Below are 12,726 nucleotides of genomic sequence, written 5' to 3' on the forward strand. Positions count from 1 at the left end.
CTTACCTAGATGATATAAGAAATTAAAGAGAGGCTGAGAGATTTATTTGGAGACGGTTATTGAAGAGCTGGGCATTGGCAGTAATTTCATTTTATTATTTTAAACAAGATCAAACCAAGAGAACCAAAAATGTTCTTGGGTCTCAAAGTGAGACCCAACATTCTAAGAGTAACCAAGAATTACAAGACCTTTCATTCCCTTGGATGAAATCACAAGGATTTTGCAGATATCTATTAAGGGACCATGAGGAAAGGATACAGTTTGTTCTCGATGGAGTCCTGCTCTTTTGATGTGAAAGTTACACTTTCATTAATGAGTAAAGTAGCTGGAAAAGTTACACATTCATTAATGAGTAAAGTAGCTGGGACATCTTCTTTCCTACCTTACACTAGTCAGACAAGTATGTTGAGTCACTGATACCACAAATCAAAAGGAATATGCACAGGACACACTGGGCTCATCCTAAGGGTGTTCATGTTTGGACACCATGTCATTTGAGATATTTAGGCTGCAGAGGAGAAGGCTGGGCTAGTCAACAATCATCGTATACCAATAACAAACACACAAACAAGTCCCTGAGATGATTTCAGAAAGTAAGTGCCATGAAGAAGATACAATAGGGCACAGTGAGGTAGAGCATGACTGAGGAAAGGGAGCTTTCTGAATGAGGGATTTTATAGCTGAGTGGGTGATCTTATAGCCGAGATTTACAAGATGAGAAGGGAGCAAACAGATGAACAGCTGGGTGGTGGGCTGGGGGATGGGGCGGGGGCTGAGGGGAGAATTGAGTGCTCCAGAGACAAAAGAACTCCCTCCAGGATACTTGGCACACTTGAGAAATAGCAAAAAGGTGAGGGGAGAATTGAGTGCTCCAGAGACAAAAGAACTCCCTCCAGGATACTTGGCACACTTGAGAAATAGCAAAAAGGTGGGAGGACAAAGTGGGAAAAGTTGGCGGAAGATGCCAGAGAAGAAGCCAAGGGCCCAATTAAGTAGGTCCTTGAGGCCATGATAAGGATTTTGGATTGCACCACTCACAGATTTTAAGCAAAAGATTTGATCTTTGAGGAAATTTTCCCTGCTTTGTGAGAGTACAAGTTAAAGTAGGAGACAGATCCATTAGGAAGATGTAGCCACAGACCCGGTGAGAGATGATAGTGGTATGGTAGGCTTAAAAATAGTCCCAGAAAAGATATCTGGGTCCTAATCCCCAAAACTTGTGGAGATTACTTTATTTTATTTTATTTTAGATGGAGTCTTGCTCTGTCACTCGGGCTGGTGTGCAGTGGTGCAATTTCGGTTCACTGCAACCTCCTCCTCCTGGGTTCAAGCGATTCTTCTGCCTCAGCCTCCCGAGTAGCTGGGATTATAGGCCCACGCCACCATGCCCAGCTAATTTTTTTGTATTTTTAGTAGAGACAGGGTTTCACCATGTTGGCCAGGCATATCTCAAACTCCTGACCTCAAGTGATCCACCCGCCTTGGCCTCCCAAAGTGCTGGGATTACAGGCGTGAGCCACCGTGTGCAGCCGATTACTTTATATGGCAAATATAATTACAGAAGAAATTGTCTTAGGATACTGAGATGGAGAGATTACTTGGATTATAAGGATGGACTCTAAATGCATTCACAAGCATCCTTGTAAGAGAGAAGCAGAGGGAGATTTGACACAGAAGGAGGCAATGTGACCTCAGAGACAGAGATTGGAGTGACGTGGCCACAAGTCAGAGAATGCTGGCCACCATTAGAAGCTAGAAGAAGCAAGGAAAGGATTCTCCCCTAGAGCCCTTACAATGGCCTGTGGCCCTGCCGATGCCTTAATCTGGATTTTTGGCCTCCAGAACTGTGAGAAAATAAATTTGAGTAAAGGGAGCAAGTTTGTGGCTGAAAACAACACACAACACAATTTGTTACAACAATTACAGAAAATTAATACCAGTGGCTTGGAGTAGGGTTTTAGCAATTGAGAGGGTCAGAAGTGATTGGATTTAAGATAAATTTTTGGAGACAGGACTGACAAGATTTGCTGATGTATATGGTTTAGGTATCATAAAAGGCAAAGAATCAAGGCTGATTCCCTTTTTTCTGAACAAGTGGGTGGATGATGACATAGTTTACTGACATGGGGGCATGGGGGAGGGTACAGGCGTTATTGTTATATGTTTGCCATATTTATGTTGGAGAAAATATCAGCTATCATGTGTCAGTGCTCTCTACATGCCAGGCAGTGTCCTAAATTCTTTACATGTGTTAGCTCAGTTAACACGTGTAAGTCAAGCGGGCAGTAAGATATATGACTGGAGTTGAAAGAGGGCTAGGCTAGGAGCCATCAGTGTATTTAAAGCCATGGAACTAATTAGATCACCCAGGAGAACATATGCAGACGAGAGAAGATCTGGTTCAAGGCCTGAGCCAGGGCACACTTCATCTTTTGGCAGAACAGAGGGAATGGATCCAAAAAAAGGAAAGAAGGAGCCAGTGAGGAGGGTGGAAAACCTGGAGCATATGAAGTCACAGAAGTAAAACTGGGGCCCAAAATGTAGAGGGAGCCATAAAGATGAGGAGGACGAGAGCTACATAGTCGCGCTCTTTCTAGGGCAGAGAGGCGGACAGAACTGACAGCTGCTATGTAGCAATATGACCGTCTCAAGTGACCTTGCGAAGCGCCACTGCAGTGGCTGGGTGGGGAGGAAAGCTCCATCAGAGCCATTTGAAGAGAAGAGGATGGGAAGTGAGCGTACACAGAGAATGCAGGCAACTTTTAGGAGGAATTCTGATGGTAATAGAAGTGGGCTGTAGCTGGTGGGACTCTGCGGTCCACAGAGGGCTCTAGCTGGACCCTCAGTGGGTCTTTCAAAGTGACTGATTCTGCATCATGTTTGCGGGTGGCAACTGTGAGGGGGAAATCGAAGGTGAATACAAAACGGGAACAAGTGAAGAGGCAACGTCCCCATACAGGCCGGGTGCGCTGGGGTTGGAGCACAGGAGGCCTGACCCTGTCTCTTCCACTTTCCCTCAAACCTTTGGTCACCAAGCGCAGACGCTCACCACAGAAGCCACCCAACCACAACTGCCGCGGGGCTCCGCGACACGCGCGGGCGACTTGAGTCGGGGAACCACGATTCCCGGCGGGCGTTGCGCGGGGCACCCAGTGCGCAGGCGCACGGCGTCGGCCTCCGACTCGCCCCTCCCTCTGGGGCGCGGGCCTCAGTTCCGGGCTACAGCAGCCGACGCCGAGAGGCACCGTTTCTTCTTAAAAGAGAAACGCTGCGCGCGCGAGGTGGGCCCCTGTCTTCCAGCAGCTCCGGGCCTGCTCGCTAGACCCGGGAGGCGCAGGCGCAGGCGCAGTGGGGGTGAGGGCGCGTGGGGGCGCACAGGTAAGGCCGGGGTGGGGGTGGGTCGCGACGGGGGCTCTGGGCAGTCTGGGAGCTGCCATTGGGATTGGTCCGCTCCACTCACTGTCAGCATTAAGTGGGGGTGCCCAAGACGGGGTGGATGGGGGGCGCCCTCCAGACCTCTGACCCCGGCCTCACCGCCACTCGACCCAACTATGAAGAGCGCCCCCAGCTGCACGCCAGGACACGACCTTTCCTTCCCCTAGAAACCAGTAAAGGCCGCTGCCCTATTCAAGATGAAATGTGTGGACCCCCCCCAGCCCAGTTGAAATTTCCCGTGAAAGTCTCTCGCCCCTTCCCCACAGCTCCACTTCAGTGGACTGGAGGGCGCAGGCCTTTGTTCTGACTGCTTCTGTCTGCCTGCCTCCCACCCGACGACACTCACATGGTAGCGCTGAGCTTCAACACCCTGTATCATAGACGGACGGGGTTCGGCTCCACACCTGCCACTGCTATTGAAATAGTTTAGTCTTGCCCCAGTTCACTGATGAGGCAACTGAGGCCCTAACGGCAGGTGGAGCCGGGTCCCCGACCCCCGAGATCGGCAGGGCGCTGAAGACGTCCCTTCCACCCTCCAGCCTCTGGTGCACATGGCTTCCTCCCCGGCGGTGGACGTGTCCTGCAGGCGGCGGGAGAAGCGGCGGCAGCTGGACGCGCGCCGCAGCAAGTGCCGCATCCGCCTGGGCGGCCACATGGAGCAGTGGTGCCTCCTCAAGGAGCGGCTGGGCTTCTCCCTGCACTCGCAGCTCGCCAAGTTCCTGTTGGACCGGTTAGGGGCCGGGAGAAGGGCTTGGGGGAGGGTACCCAGGCAGCAGCCCCTAGCCTCCTCTCCAGGGCCTGTCCTGCTGCTCTTTTCCACCCTCAGGTTTCTCACTTTACCAGGACGGCCTGTGTGACTTGTGGCCTCCGAGGGTCCTGCTCCCCTCCTCATGGTCTCAGCGAATAGCGGCCCTTAGGGCTGGCCCCTTACATGTGTGAGTGCCCAGGGCTGAGGGTGGCTGGCCACCTGAGTCCTGACCTGCCTCTTCTCCTGCTGGCAGGTACACTTCTTCAGGCTGTGTCCTCTGTGCAGGTAGGTAGGGGATGGCAGGGGGTGAGAGCCAGAGGGAAGAGGGACCACAGGGTGACCCAGAAACACCCTCCTTTCAAAGGGAGCCCTGAGTAAGTTTGGGAAGGGTGCGGTGAGTTGGGGAGCACAGGGTAGTTTGATGGCGGCAACCTCTGGGTGGGGAAGGGAGCAATGTCTCAGGATCTAGTGTGTCTAGGTTCTGAAGAATGATAAATTGGACTGGGGCTGAGGTTGCCCTGGGGTTTGAGGGAACAGGGCTCCCTGGGTATGGCTCTCCAGGGTAAGAGGAGGAGACTTCCCAGTTCAGCCTGACTGCTTCCCCCACCCCTCCAGGTCCTGAGCCTTTGCCTCCAAAAGGTCTGCAGTATCTGGTGCTCTTGTCTCATGCCCACAGCCGAGAGTGCAGCCTGGTGCCCGGGCTTCGGGGGCCTGGCGGCCAAGATGGGGGGCTTGTGTGGGAGTGCTCAGCAGGCCATACCTTCTCCTGGGGACCCTCTTTGAGCCCTACACCTTCAGAGGCACCCAAGCCAGCCTCCCTTCCACATACTACTCGGAGAAGTTGGTGTTCCGAGGCCACGAGTGGGCAGGAGCTTGCAGGTAGGCTGGAAAAAAGCAGAGTTATGGAGAAAAGGGAGGAAAAAGGTTTCCCATTTTCTGTAGCTCAGAACCCTGTTCTCTAAAAATGATCCTTTTTCAATGGAAAAACTCTATGTTGACAAATATATCATCAAATACACTGTTGGGCATGAAAAGCAAAACAAAATATAGTGTATGGTATGCTATCATTGGTGAAAAATACAAATAAGGGGAAAGTGAATGTGTGTGTGTGTGTGTAAGTACTTGCGAATGTATGGCATATCTCTGGAAGGCACATAGAAAACCAGGTTGCCTATGGGAAGAAGTAGGCGATGGGGGACAGTATTGGAAAGGAGATTTTTGACTGTATAGTTTTGTGAACTATGTGAATATCATCTCTGAAACAGAACAACTCCTCCTACTCAGATAGCCTCTGCTCCCTCCTCCTCCTTCTTAAAAGTCTCTGCCTGGGTGCAGTGGTTCACACCTATAATCCTAGCACTCTGGGAGGCTGAGGCAAGAGGATTGCTTGAGCCCAGGGGTTTGAGACCAGCCTGGGCAACATAGTGAGACCCCGTCTCTATTTAAAAAAAAAAGAGGAGTCTCCCATCACTTCAGACCTTAGAACTTTATGTGTCCTCATCCCTTGAGTCCAGAGTTCCTTCTCTTTTGACTTTGCCTGTCCCACAGATTTGGAATCTGAGCATGATGAGAGGACTCAAGAGGCCAGGTTGCCCAGGTGAGGATGTGGGTAGGAGGGAAAAGGCGGAATTGCATAGGTGGGAGGATGAGGGAGCAGGACCTCAGGCTTGCCTTCTTTGGGCCTGCAGGAGGGTGGGACCCCCACCAGAGACCTTCCCACCTCCAGGAGAGGAAGAGGGTGAGGAAGAAGAGGACAATGATGAGGATGAAGAGGAGATGCTCAGTGATGCCAGCTTATGGACCTACAGCTCCTCCCCAGATGAGCAAGTTGGGGTTGAGGGAGAATGAGCAGAGCAAGAGAGGGAGGCAGCTGGCCTGGCAGTTCATGGCTTTGCAGACTAGAGGGAAGGGCTTGTTAGTGTGGAGGGAAGGGTGGGTTTTGGGGAAGGCAAAAAGAACTAGAGGCTTTGAACTGAGGGGGTGAAAAGGGGTGAAGTCAGGTGCAGGGAGATTGAGGGCTGAAAGCAGGTATGAATGGGGAGCCTAGGGTGGGGGTAGGGTTGTTTCAAGTTTGAGATCTTTTCAGTTTAGGGGCTAGGGTCGGGCAGGGGATGGCTGACTGCCCAGAAAGTTAATGCCATCTTCCTCTTTGTTCTCCTTTCAGTAGTGAGCCTGATGCCCCCAGACTACTCCCTTCTCCTGTCACCTGCACACCTAAAGAGGGGGAGACACCACCAGCCCCTGCAGCACTCTCCAGTCCTCTTGCTGTGCCGGCCTTGTCAGCATCCTCATTGAGTTCCAGAGTTCCTCCACCTGCAGAAGTCAGGGTGCAGCCACAGCTCAGCAGGACCCCTCAAGTGGCCCAGCAGACGGAGGCCCTGGCCAGGTAACCTGATGGCTGAGACAGAAAGGGCAGGGGCGTCCTGGGATGTGGCCCTCCCTCGAGGCCCTCTGCTCCCTCTTTGCTGCCCGTAGCACTGGGAGTCAGGCCCAGTCTGCTCCAACCCCGGCCTGGGATGAGGACACTGCACAAATTGGCCCCAAGAGAATTAGGTAGGACTTCGGGAGATGGGGTTCTGGGGAGGGCCGAGAGGAGGGAGGCAGAGAAGGGCAGGCAGGAGTCATGCTGCTCCTCTCCATTCTTCTCCTCAGGAAAGCTGCCAAAAGAGAGCTGATGCCTTGTGACTTCCCTGGCTGTGGAAGGATCTTCTCCAACCGGCAGTATTTGAATGTGAGGGGCACAGGTTGGGGCCTGTGTGGCTGCTGGGGTGGGGGAAAGGGCTAAAAGAAAAACTGAGGAAAAGGATCTTAAGGCATGGGAGGATTCAGAACCAGGAAGCAGAGGGTACTTGACATGTTTAAAGTCTTTTGGTCCTCACAATATCCCCATAGATTAGGTGCTGCTATTATTCCCACTTTGCAGACAGAAAGGTTAGGCATTGCTCAAGGCTCTTCAGCTAGTGTGTGTTAGTGCTAGGGTTCTGAGCCTGGTGGCCTGGCTTCAGAGTCCATGCCTGGGCTGCCACATATCCTGGCTTGAGAGTTCTAGAGTGAAACGGGCTGGGAGATGGTCCTGTCCCCCATCTCATTGCCTGAGAAATTTGAGGCACAGAAGGCGAGGGGTCCAATCCCTACAGTCAACCAGAGCACTTGGCACAGCAGGTACCAAGGCTGGGGAGGGCCACAGACACTGGGATGGTGAGGTGAGGGTAGACAGACAGGGGAGAATGCCGCCCACAGAAGATGACAGAGAGGAATCAAGTGAAAAGGGAAAACGACCCGGGATGACAGGGAAGCTCTAGGCTGAGAAGAGCATTCGGCAGGGCATGTCAGACATTCTGGAGTCTGTTGTGGAGAAGATCAGAGCAGCCCCTGGAAGTTTAACTGTGGAAAAATGGGATTCTAAAGAAGGGGACAGCCCATGCAATTTAGTGAGCCAGGATGCCACCTTAGGTCAGTGAAAAGAGAAATACTTTCATATTTAGGCGTTAAGGTTGAAGAGCCTGTTACCCTTAATAGTGTTCTAGGTTGAGAGCATGTGTGTGTGTGTGTGTATGTGTGTTTCCAAAGCAGATTTAGAAGAAAATCATATATATACCCATGGTGAACTATTAAAAAGCAAGCAGTTGGGGAGATACTGTTGTACGTGAATACTGACATCAAATAGGATAATCATACTTACCCAAACTGCTTTCCCCTCTGCAGCAGATAGTGCATTCATGATTAGGTGAACCAGGGGTGTCACCCAGAGTGATACTTTGTACAGGGAACATTGCAGGACATTGCAGGGTGAGAGTGTGACAAGGAGGTGAGATAATGGAAGTAAAGCACAGAATTGGGTGACAGGAGAGTTGAGTGGTCAGGATGGGATGGGTGTGGTGCTCATGGTGTAGGTGAGGACTGAGCCTCAAGGAAATGAGCAGGCCATGACAGGGAGAACTGCTGGGGCACAGGGGCCAGGAAGGGGACAGAGGAGCATGCCTGCCGGGTCAGCTCAGTTGATCTCTCCGTGGAAGGTGGCTATCCTTTTGCCTCTTCTCTCCCTACCACCCACTTCCTTCTCTAGCACCACAAAAAGTACCAGCACATCCACCAGAAGTCTTTCTCCTGCCCAGAGCCAGCCTGTGGGAAGTCTTTCAACTTTAAGAAACACCTGAAGGAGCACATGAAGCTGCACAGTGGTGAGTGGTGGAACTCCACCTTCCTCTGTGGGACCTTTTACCTTCCTTTGTGGGTCCCGTCACCCTGGGCTCTGTGGGTTTCTTCACCTCCCCCTCTACGGGGTCCTGTCACCTCCTGCTCTGTGGGTTTCTTCACCTCCCTCCGAGGGATGACTCTCCCTCATCCTGTATGCCCTGTGTGTTGAGCACCTGCTTGTTTTAAACTGTTCTGGGTACTGGGTACAGCAATGAACAGAGCAGGCAGCGCTAACCCTCTTGAGACATCCACTTTAGTGATACAGGGCTATGAAGAAATGTGGAAGCAAGGGAAAGGAGGAGAGCATAAGGAGGAGTTGCTATTGTAGAAAGAGAAGATGCTTTGAGCAAAGACTTAAGTGAAGTGAGGAATGGAAACCTGTACCTTACAGACTATGGACAGCGCCTGTGGAAGGGCCCTTGGGTGGTATCTGGGTGACATGTTCCAGGAATAGGGAAGAGGCCAGGAGCTGAGAAAGGAAGAGAAGTCACATAGTTGATGGAGGCCTCTGAGACCATCCACAGGACAGTTTGACATCTGCTTTAAGTGACATGGGTGCCATCGCAGAGTCTTGAATGGCAGAGGGACATGGCTGACTTTTTAAAAGATCATTGTGGCTGCTGTGTGAACAGGGGGACCTCAGATGAGCAGAACCAGGCACTCAACTGTGAGATGACTGCAGAGATGTGCAAGAGGGCACGGTGGTGCCTGGATTTGCTGGTAGCAGCTGAGTCAGTGAGGAATGGATGGAGGCCAGTGTGTGTGCAGAGGGAGCCAAACGAGCTGCTGTGGGAAGGATGGGTTGGCTGCAGTCGAGTGGGAAGGGAGGAGTTGGGTAACTTGGAGGATTCCAGCCTCAGCAACTGGGCAGAAGGTGATGTGATTTTTCTGAAAACAAGGGAGAAATGGGCTTGGGAAGGGAAATTTGATTTGAGACATGCTAATTAAACATCCAGGAGATGTGAATGTGGAGATCAGGGGAGATGTCAGGCAAAAATATAAATATAAATGTGTGGGTCATGAGCATATGGGTGGTATTTAGAGCCATGAGGCCAGAGTGTCCCTACATAGAGGAAGCGAGTGTCATGGCACTCTAGCCATCAGAGGGCAGGTCAGGTGAGTAGTGAGGAAGATGAAGAGAGTGGTATTTGAGGAACTGAGTATAGAAAATGCTCCAGGGAGGAAGGGGGGATGACTGCTAGTGCGACAGGCCAAATGTGAGCTGAGAATAGGAGACCAGATGTGGCAGTGGTGAAGCCACCAGATGACAAGATGGAACTGACAAGAGGGGCAGTGGAGCTGTGGGGATAGCCGGAACGGAGTGCATTCAAGGCAGAGTGGAGACAGCAAGTATGGACAACTCTGTTTTGCTGTGAAGATAGGCAGAGAAATGGAGTCCCAGCTGGAAGGCTGTGGGCTCAGGGCATGGAGATGGGAATGATTCCATAGAGAAAGGCTTGCTGCTGATGCTAGAGTGGGGTGGGGGATGTCAAGTGAGAAGGGGTTGGTCTTGAGGGGCACAGTGGAGGGCTGCCGGGGGGAACAGTTTGAGCAGTTTATATAGACACAGATGCAAGTTGAATAGTGGATTTGGTGGGCAGAAGATGTGCGTGTTCTAGTTTCTTGGCGACTTTAGAAACAAGAGCACTGCTGAATAAGGCTAGTAGGCTTGGGGGTGTTGGAGGCTGGTGGAGAAAGGAGGTGGTGTGAAATGTCTTCTGTATTTCTAGAAAGTTGGAAAAGTGAACTGATGAGGGAAATGCAGACACAGTAGGGCAAGAAGGCGGCCTTAAGACTTGTGGTTTTAGATGAAAAGAGTGGCCAAGAGGCAGATTGTGCCCCCTACAGTACACATGTGCAGGCCCGGAACAGACCAAAAGTTGTGTCTATCCTGAGTTGGGCTTTAACCAAGCAAGTACAGTTGACGGAGAGAGGGACAGGAAGATTGGTAGTGTGAATGAAAGAAGGCAACAAAGATGGCTGTGGAAATGTAGCTGAGCGGGGAAGGGGCTCAGAGGGAAGATGGTGGGGCCAGTGGACTGGCCTGGAATCATGGGATTATCATAGCAAGAGGACAAGATTGGAGGCCCTGGCATGAACCAGGGTGTTTGAAATCACAATTTCTTTTTTTTTCTCCTCCTAACCCACTGTATCTTAGAAGAAATAGCAATTTCTGAAGTGGTGCAGTGCATGGGTGTGGCCTGAGACTGGTGGCTGAGGAGGGTGGGCGATGAGGTCAGTGAGGTGAGGGAACAGAGGGCTGGAGTGCTGATTGACAGCAGGAGTAGTGGCTGACAGGAGTAGAGGGGCTGAACCTAGAGTTGTGTGGATGGAGGGGGAGTGATGGGGCCAAAGGAGGAGGCTGCAGGTGTGTGTGTGTGTGGTCTGATGGTGCGGTCTTCAGAGAGGTGGGGTGTGTGGATGGAGGGGGAGTGATGGGGCCAGAGGAGGAGGCTGCAGGTGTGTGTGTGTGTGGTCTGATGGTGCGGTCTTCAGAGAGGTGGGGATGTTAGACATGGTCTAAAGGGCACTGTGAGAAGCACAGACACCTTTTTTACTGTAGACCCTGAGGTTTGGTGGGTTAGAGAAACCACAGCAGCCTGTGAGAGCTGCTGCCACACAGTGACCATGGGCAACAGGCAGGTGCTGTTGGAACAAGCAGGGAGTGCAGGCTCAGGGAAAAAGAGGAGAGGGGACTGGCTGCCTGCAAACAGGTAGTTCCACAGGGCACTGATAGGGTTTGGGACAGGTGGGATATGCAAGCCTAAATAGGTGGTAGATGATTCCAGGTGCCAGGGTCTGTCCTTGGGCCTTGAGCTTCAATCCTAATTCCCATCGCTGACTCCAAGGTTCTGCTTGGCTGCTGCCCACTGCCTTCAATTCATACGTAAGGACCCAGCTCTCCATTCCACGTGTCTCCTTTGAGAAAGAACCAGCCTAGAGGCTGAGGTGGGGTGGTGCACTTCCATCGGGAGTTCATTGGTTTGAGTGGGATTGGCGGGCAGGGGCTGGGGTGGACAATAATGAAGTCTTTTAGCTGGGTTCGTATCTTACTTGGTTGTCATGACCCATCAGGTAAGGGAGGTCCAGACGGGCTCCATGATTTGGATAACAACTAATTAGAACCTGAGCCTCCTGACCTCCAATACTGGTGCACTCTGGTGAGGGACAGTGGGTGGGGTGGGCCAAGGAGGGGCCACAGGGTGGGGGCAGATGCTGGAGTGTCCCTCATATGCCTGCAGACACCCGGGACTACATCTGTGAGTTCTGCGCCCGGTCTTTCCGCACTAGCAGCAACCTTGTCATCCACAGACGTATCCACACTGGAGAAAAACCCCTGCAGTGAGTGCTGGGGTGGGGTCTGAGGGCCAGGGGCCAGAAGGGAGGAGGTGGAGTCTGGAAGCTAGGCATATAGGACACCTAGGCAGTGGGGAGCAGGAGGAACCCCCTAGGGAAGTCATGATGGCCTGAGGCTTGTTCCTTCCCTCTTCTGTCCCTGACTCCAGGTGTGAGATATGCGGGTTTACCTGCCGCCAGAAGGCGTCCCTGAACTGGCACCAGCGCAAGCATGCAGAGACGGTGGCTGCCTTGCGCTTCCCCTGTGAATTCTGCGGCAAGCGCTTTGAGAAGCCAGACAGTGTTGCAGCCCACCGTAGCAAAAGTCACCCAGCCCTGCTTCTAGCCCCTCAAGAGTCACCCAGTGGTCCCCTAGAGCCCTGTCCCAGCATCTCTGCCCCTGGGCCTCTGGGATCCAGCGAGGGGTCCAGGCCCTCTGCATCTCCTCAGGCTCCAACCCTGCTTCCTCAGCAATGAGCTCTCCTCCAGCTTTGGCTTTGGGAAGCCAGACTCCAGGGACTGAAAAGGAGCAACGAGGAGAGGGTCTGCTTGAGAAACGCCAGACGCTTGGTCCCCAGGAACTAAGGCGACAGAGTGCAGGGTGGGGGCAAGACTGGGCTGTAGGGGAGCTGGACTACTTTAGTCTTCCTAAAGGACAAAATAAACAGTATTTTATGCAGGCATGTGTGGGCAGAGCAAGTGTTTTGGCACCTGAGGTGCAGAAATCCTGGATCCCTTTGAAACCAGGTACCAGAATGCAGCTTAGGTGCAGCTTAGGGCCTGTTTCTCTCTCTGCAGGCCCTCACCTCTGACCCTTTCCAGACTCACTTTGACGGTTTGCAGCCCTTTCCTGTGGAGTAAGACACCCACCCTTACACTCAAATAGAGCAGGCGGGGATAATCTGGAGACTGCTGGGTCACTCCTGGCCGACTGGCTGGAGCAGAAATAGGGGCATATGATCCTGAGCCATCTTGTACTTGCCATTAACAGAGAAAACCCAATCTGTAGG

The 12,726-nt window shown here is 52.3% G+C and overlaps 1 protein-coding gene across 7 annotated transcripts; it reads left to right on the plus strand.

Moving 5' to 3' along the window:
* Positions 1-81: 81 nt before the first annotated feature.
* ZNF692 (zinc finger protein 692) lies at positions 82-12,395 on the plus strand. 7 transcript variants are annotated; one of them, XM_024927483.4, is made up of 12 exons: positions 82-3,378; positions 3,975-4,165; positions 4,437-4,468; positions 4,860-5,062; positions 5,732-5,780; positions 5,872-6,006; positions 6,348-6,569; positions 6,659-6,736; positions 6,836-6,914; positions 8,250-8,364; positions 11,623-11,722; positions 11,887-12,395. In XM_024927483.4, the coding sequence occupies exons 1-12, from the start codon at positions 2,877-2,879 to the stop codon at positions 12,191-12,193; spliced, it is 2,013 nt and encodes a 670-aa protein (XP_024783251.4). In that variant the 5' UTR covers positions 82-2,876; the 3' UTR covers positions 12,194-12,395. The 7 variants fall into 7 exon arrangements, with proteins under 7 accessions (XP_024783251.4, XP_063452517.1, XP_054972018.2 ...); XM_063596447.1 differs by lacking the exon at positions 11,887-12,395 and adding an exon at positions 11,456-11,541 and having other exon boundaries at positions 11,623-11,716; XM_003810279.4 differs by having other exon boundaries at positions 3,263-3,378; positions 4,799-5,062.
* Positions 12,396-12,726: the final 331 nt, after the last annotated feature.

Source organism: Pan paniscus, chromosome 1, assembly GCF_029289425.2.
Source record: "Pan paniscus chromosome 1, NHGRI_mPanPan1-v2.0_pri, whole genome shotgun sequence".
NCBI lineage: Eukaryota > Metazoa > Chordata > Mammalia > Primates > Hominidae > Pan > Pan paniscus.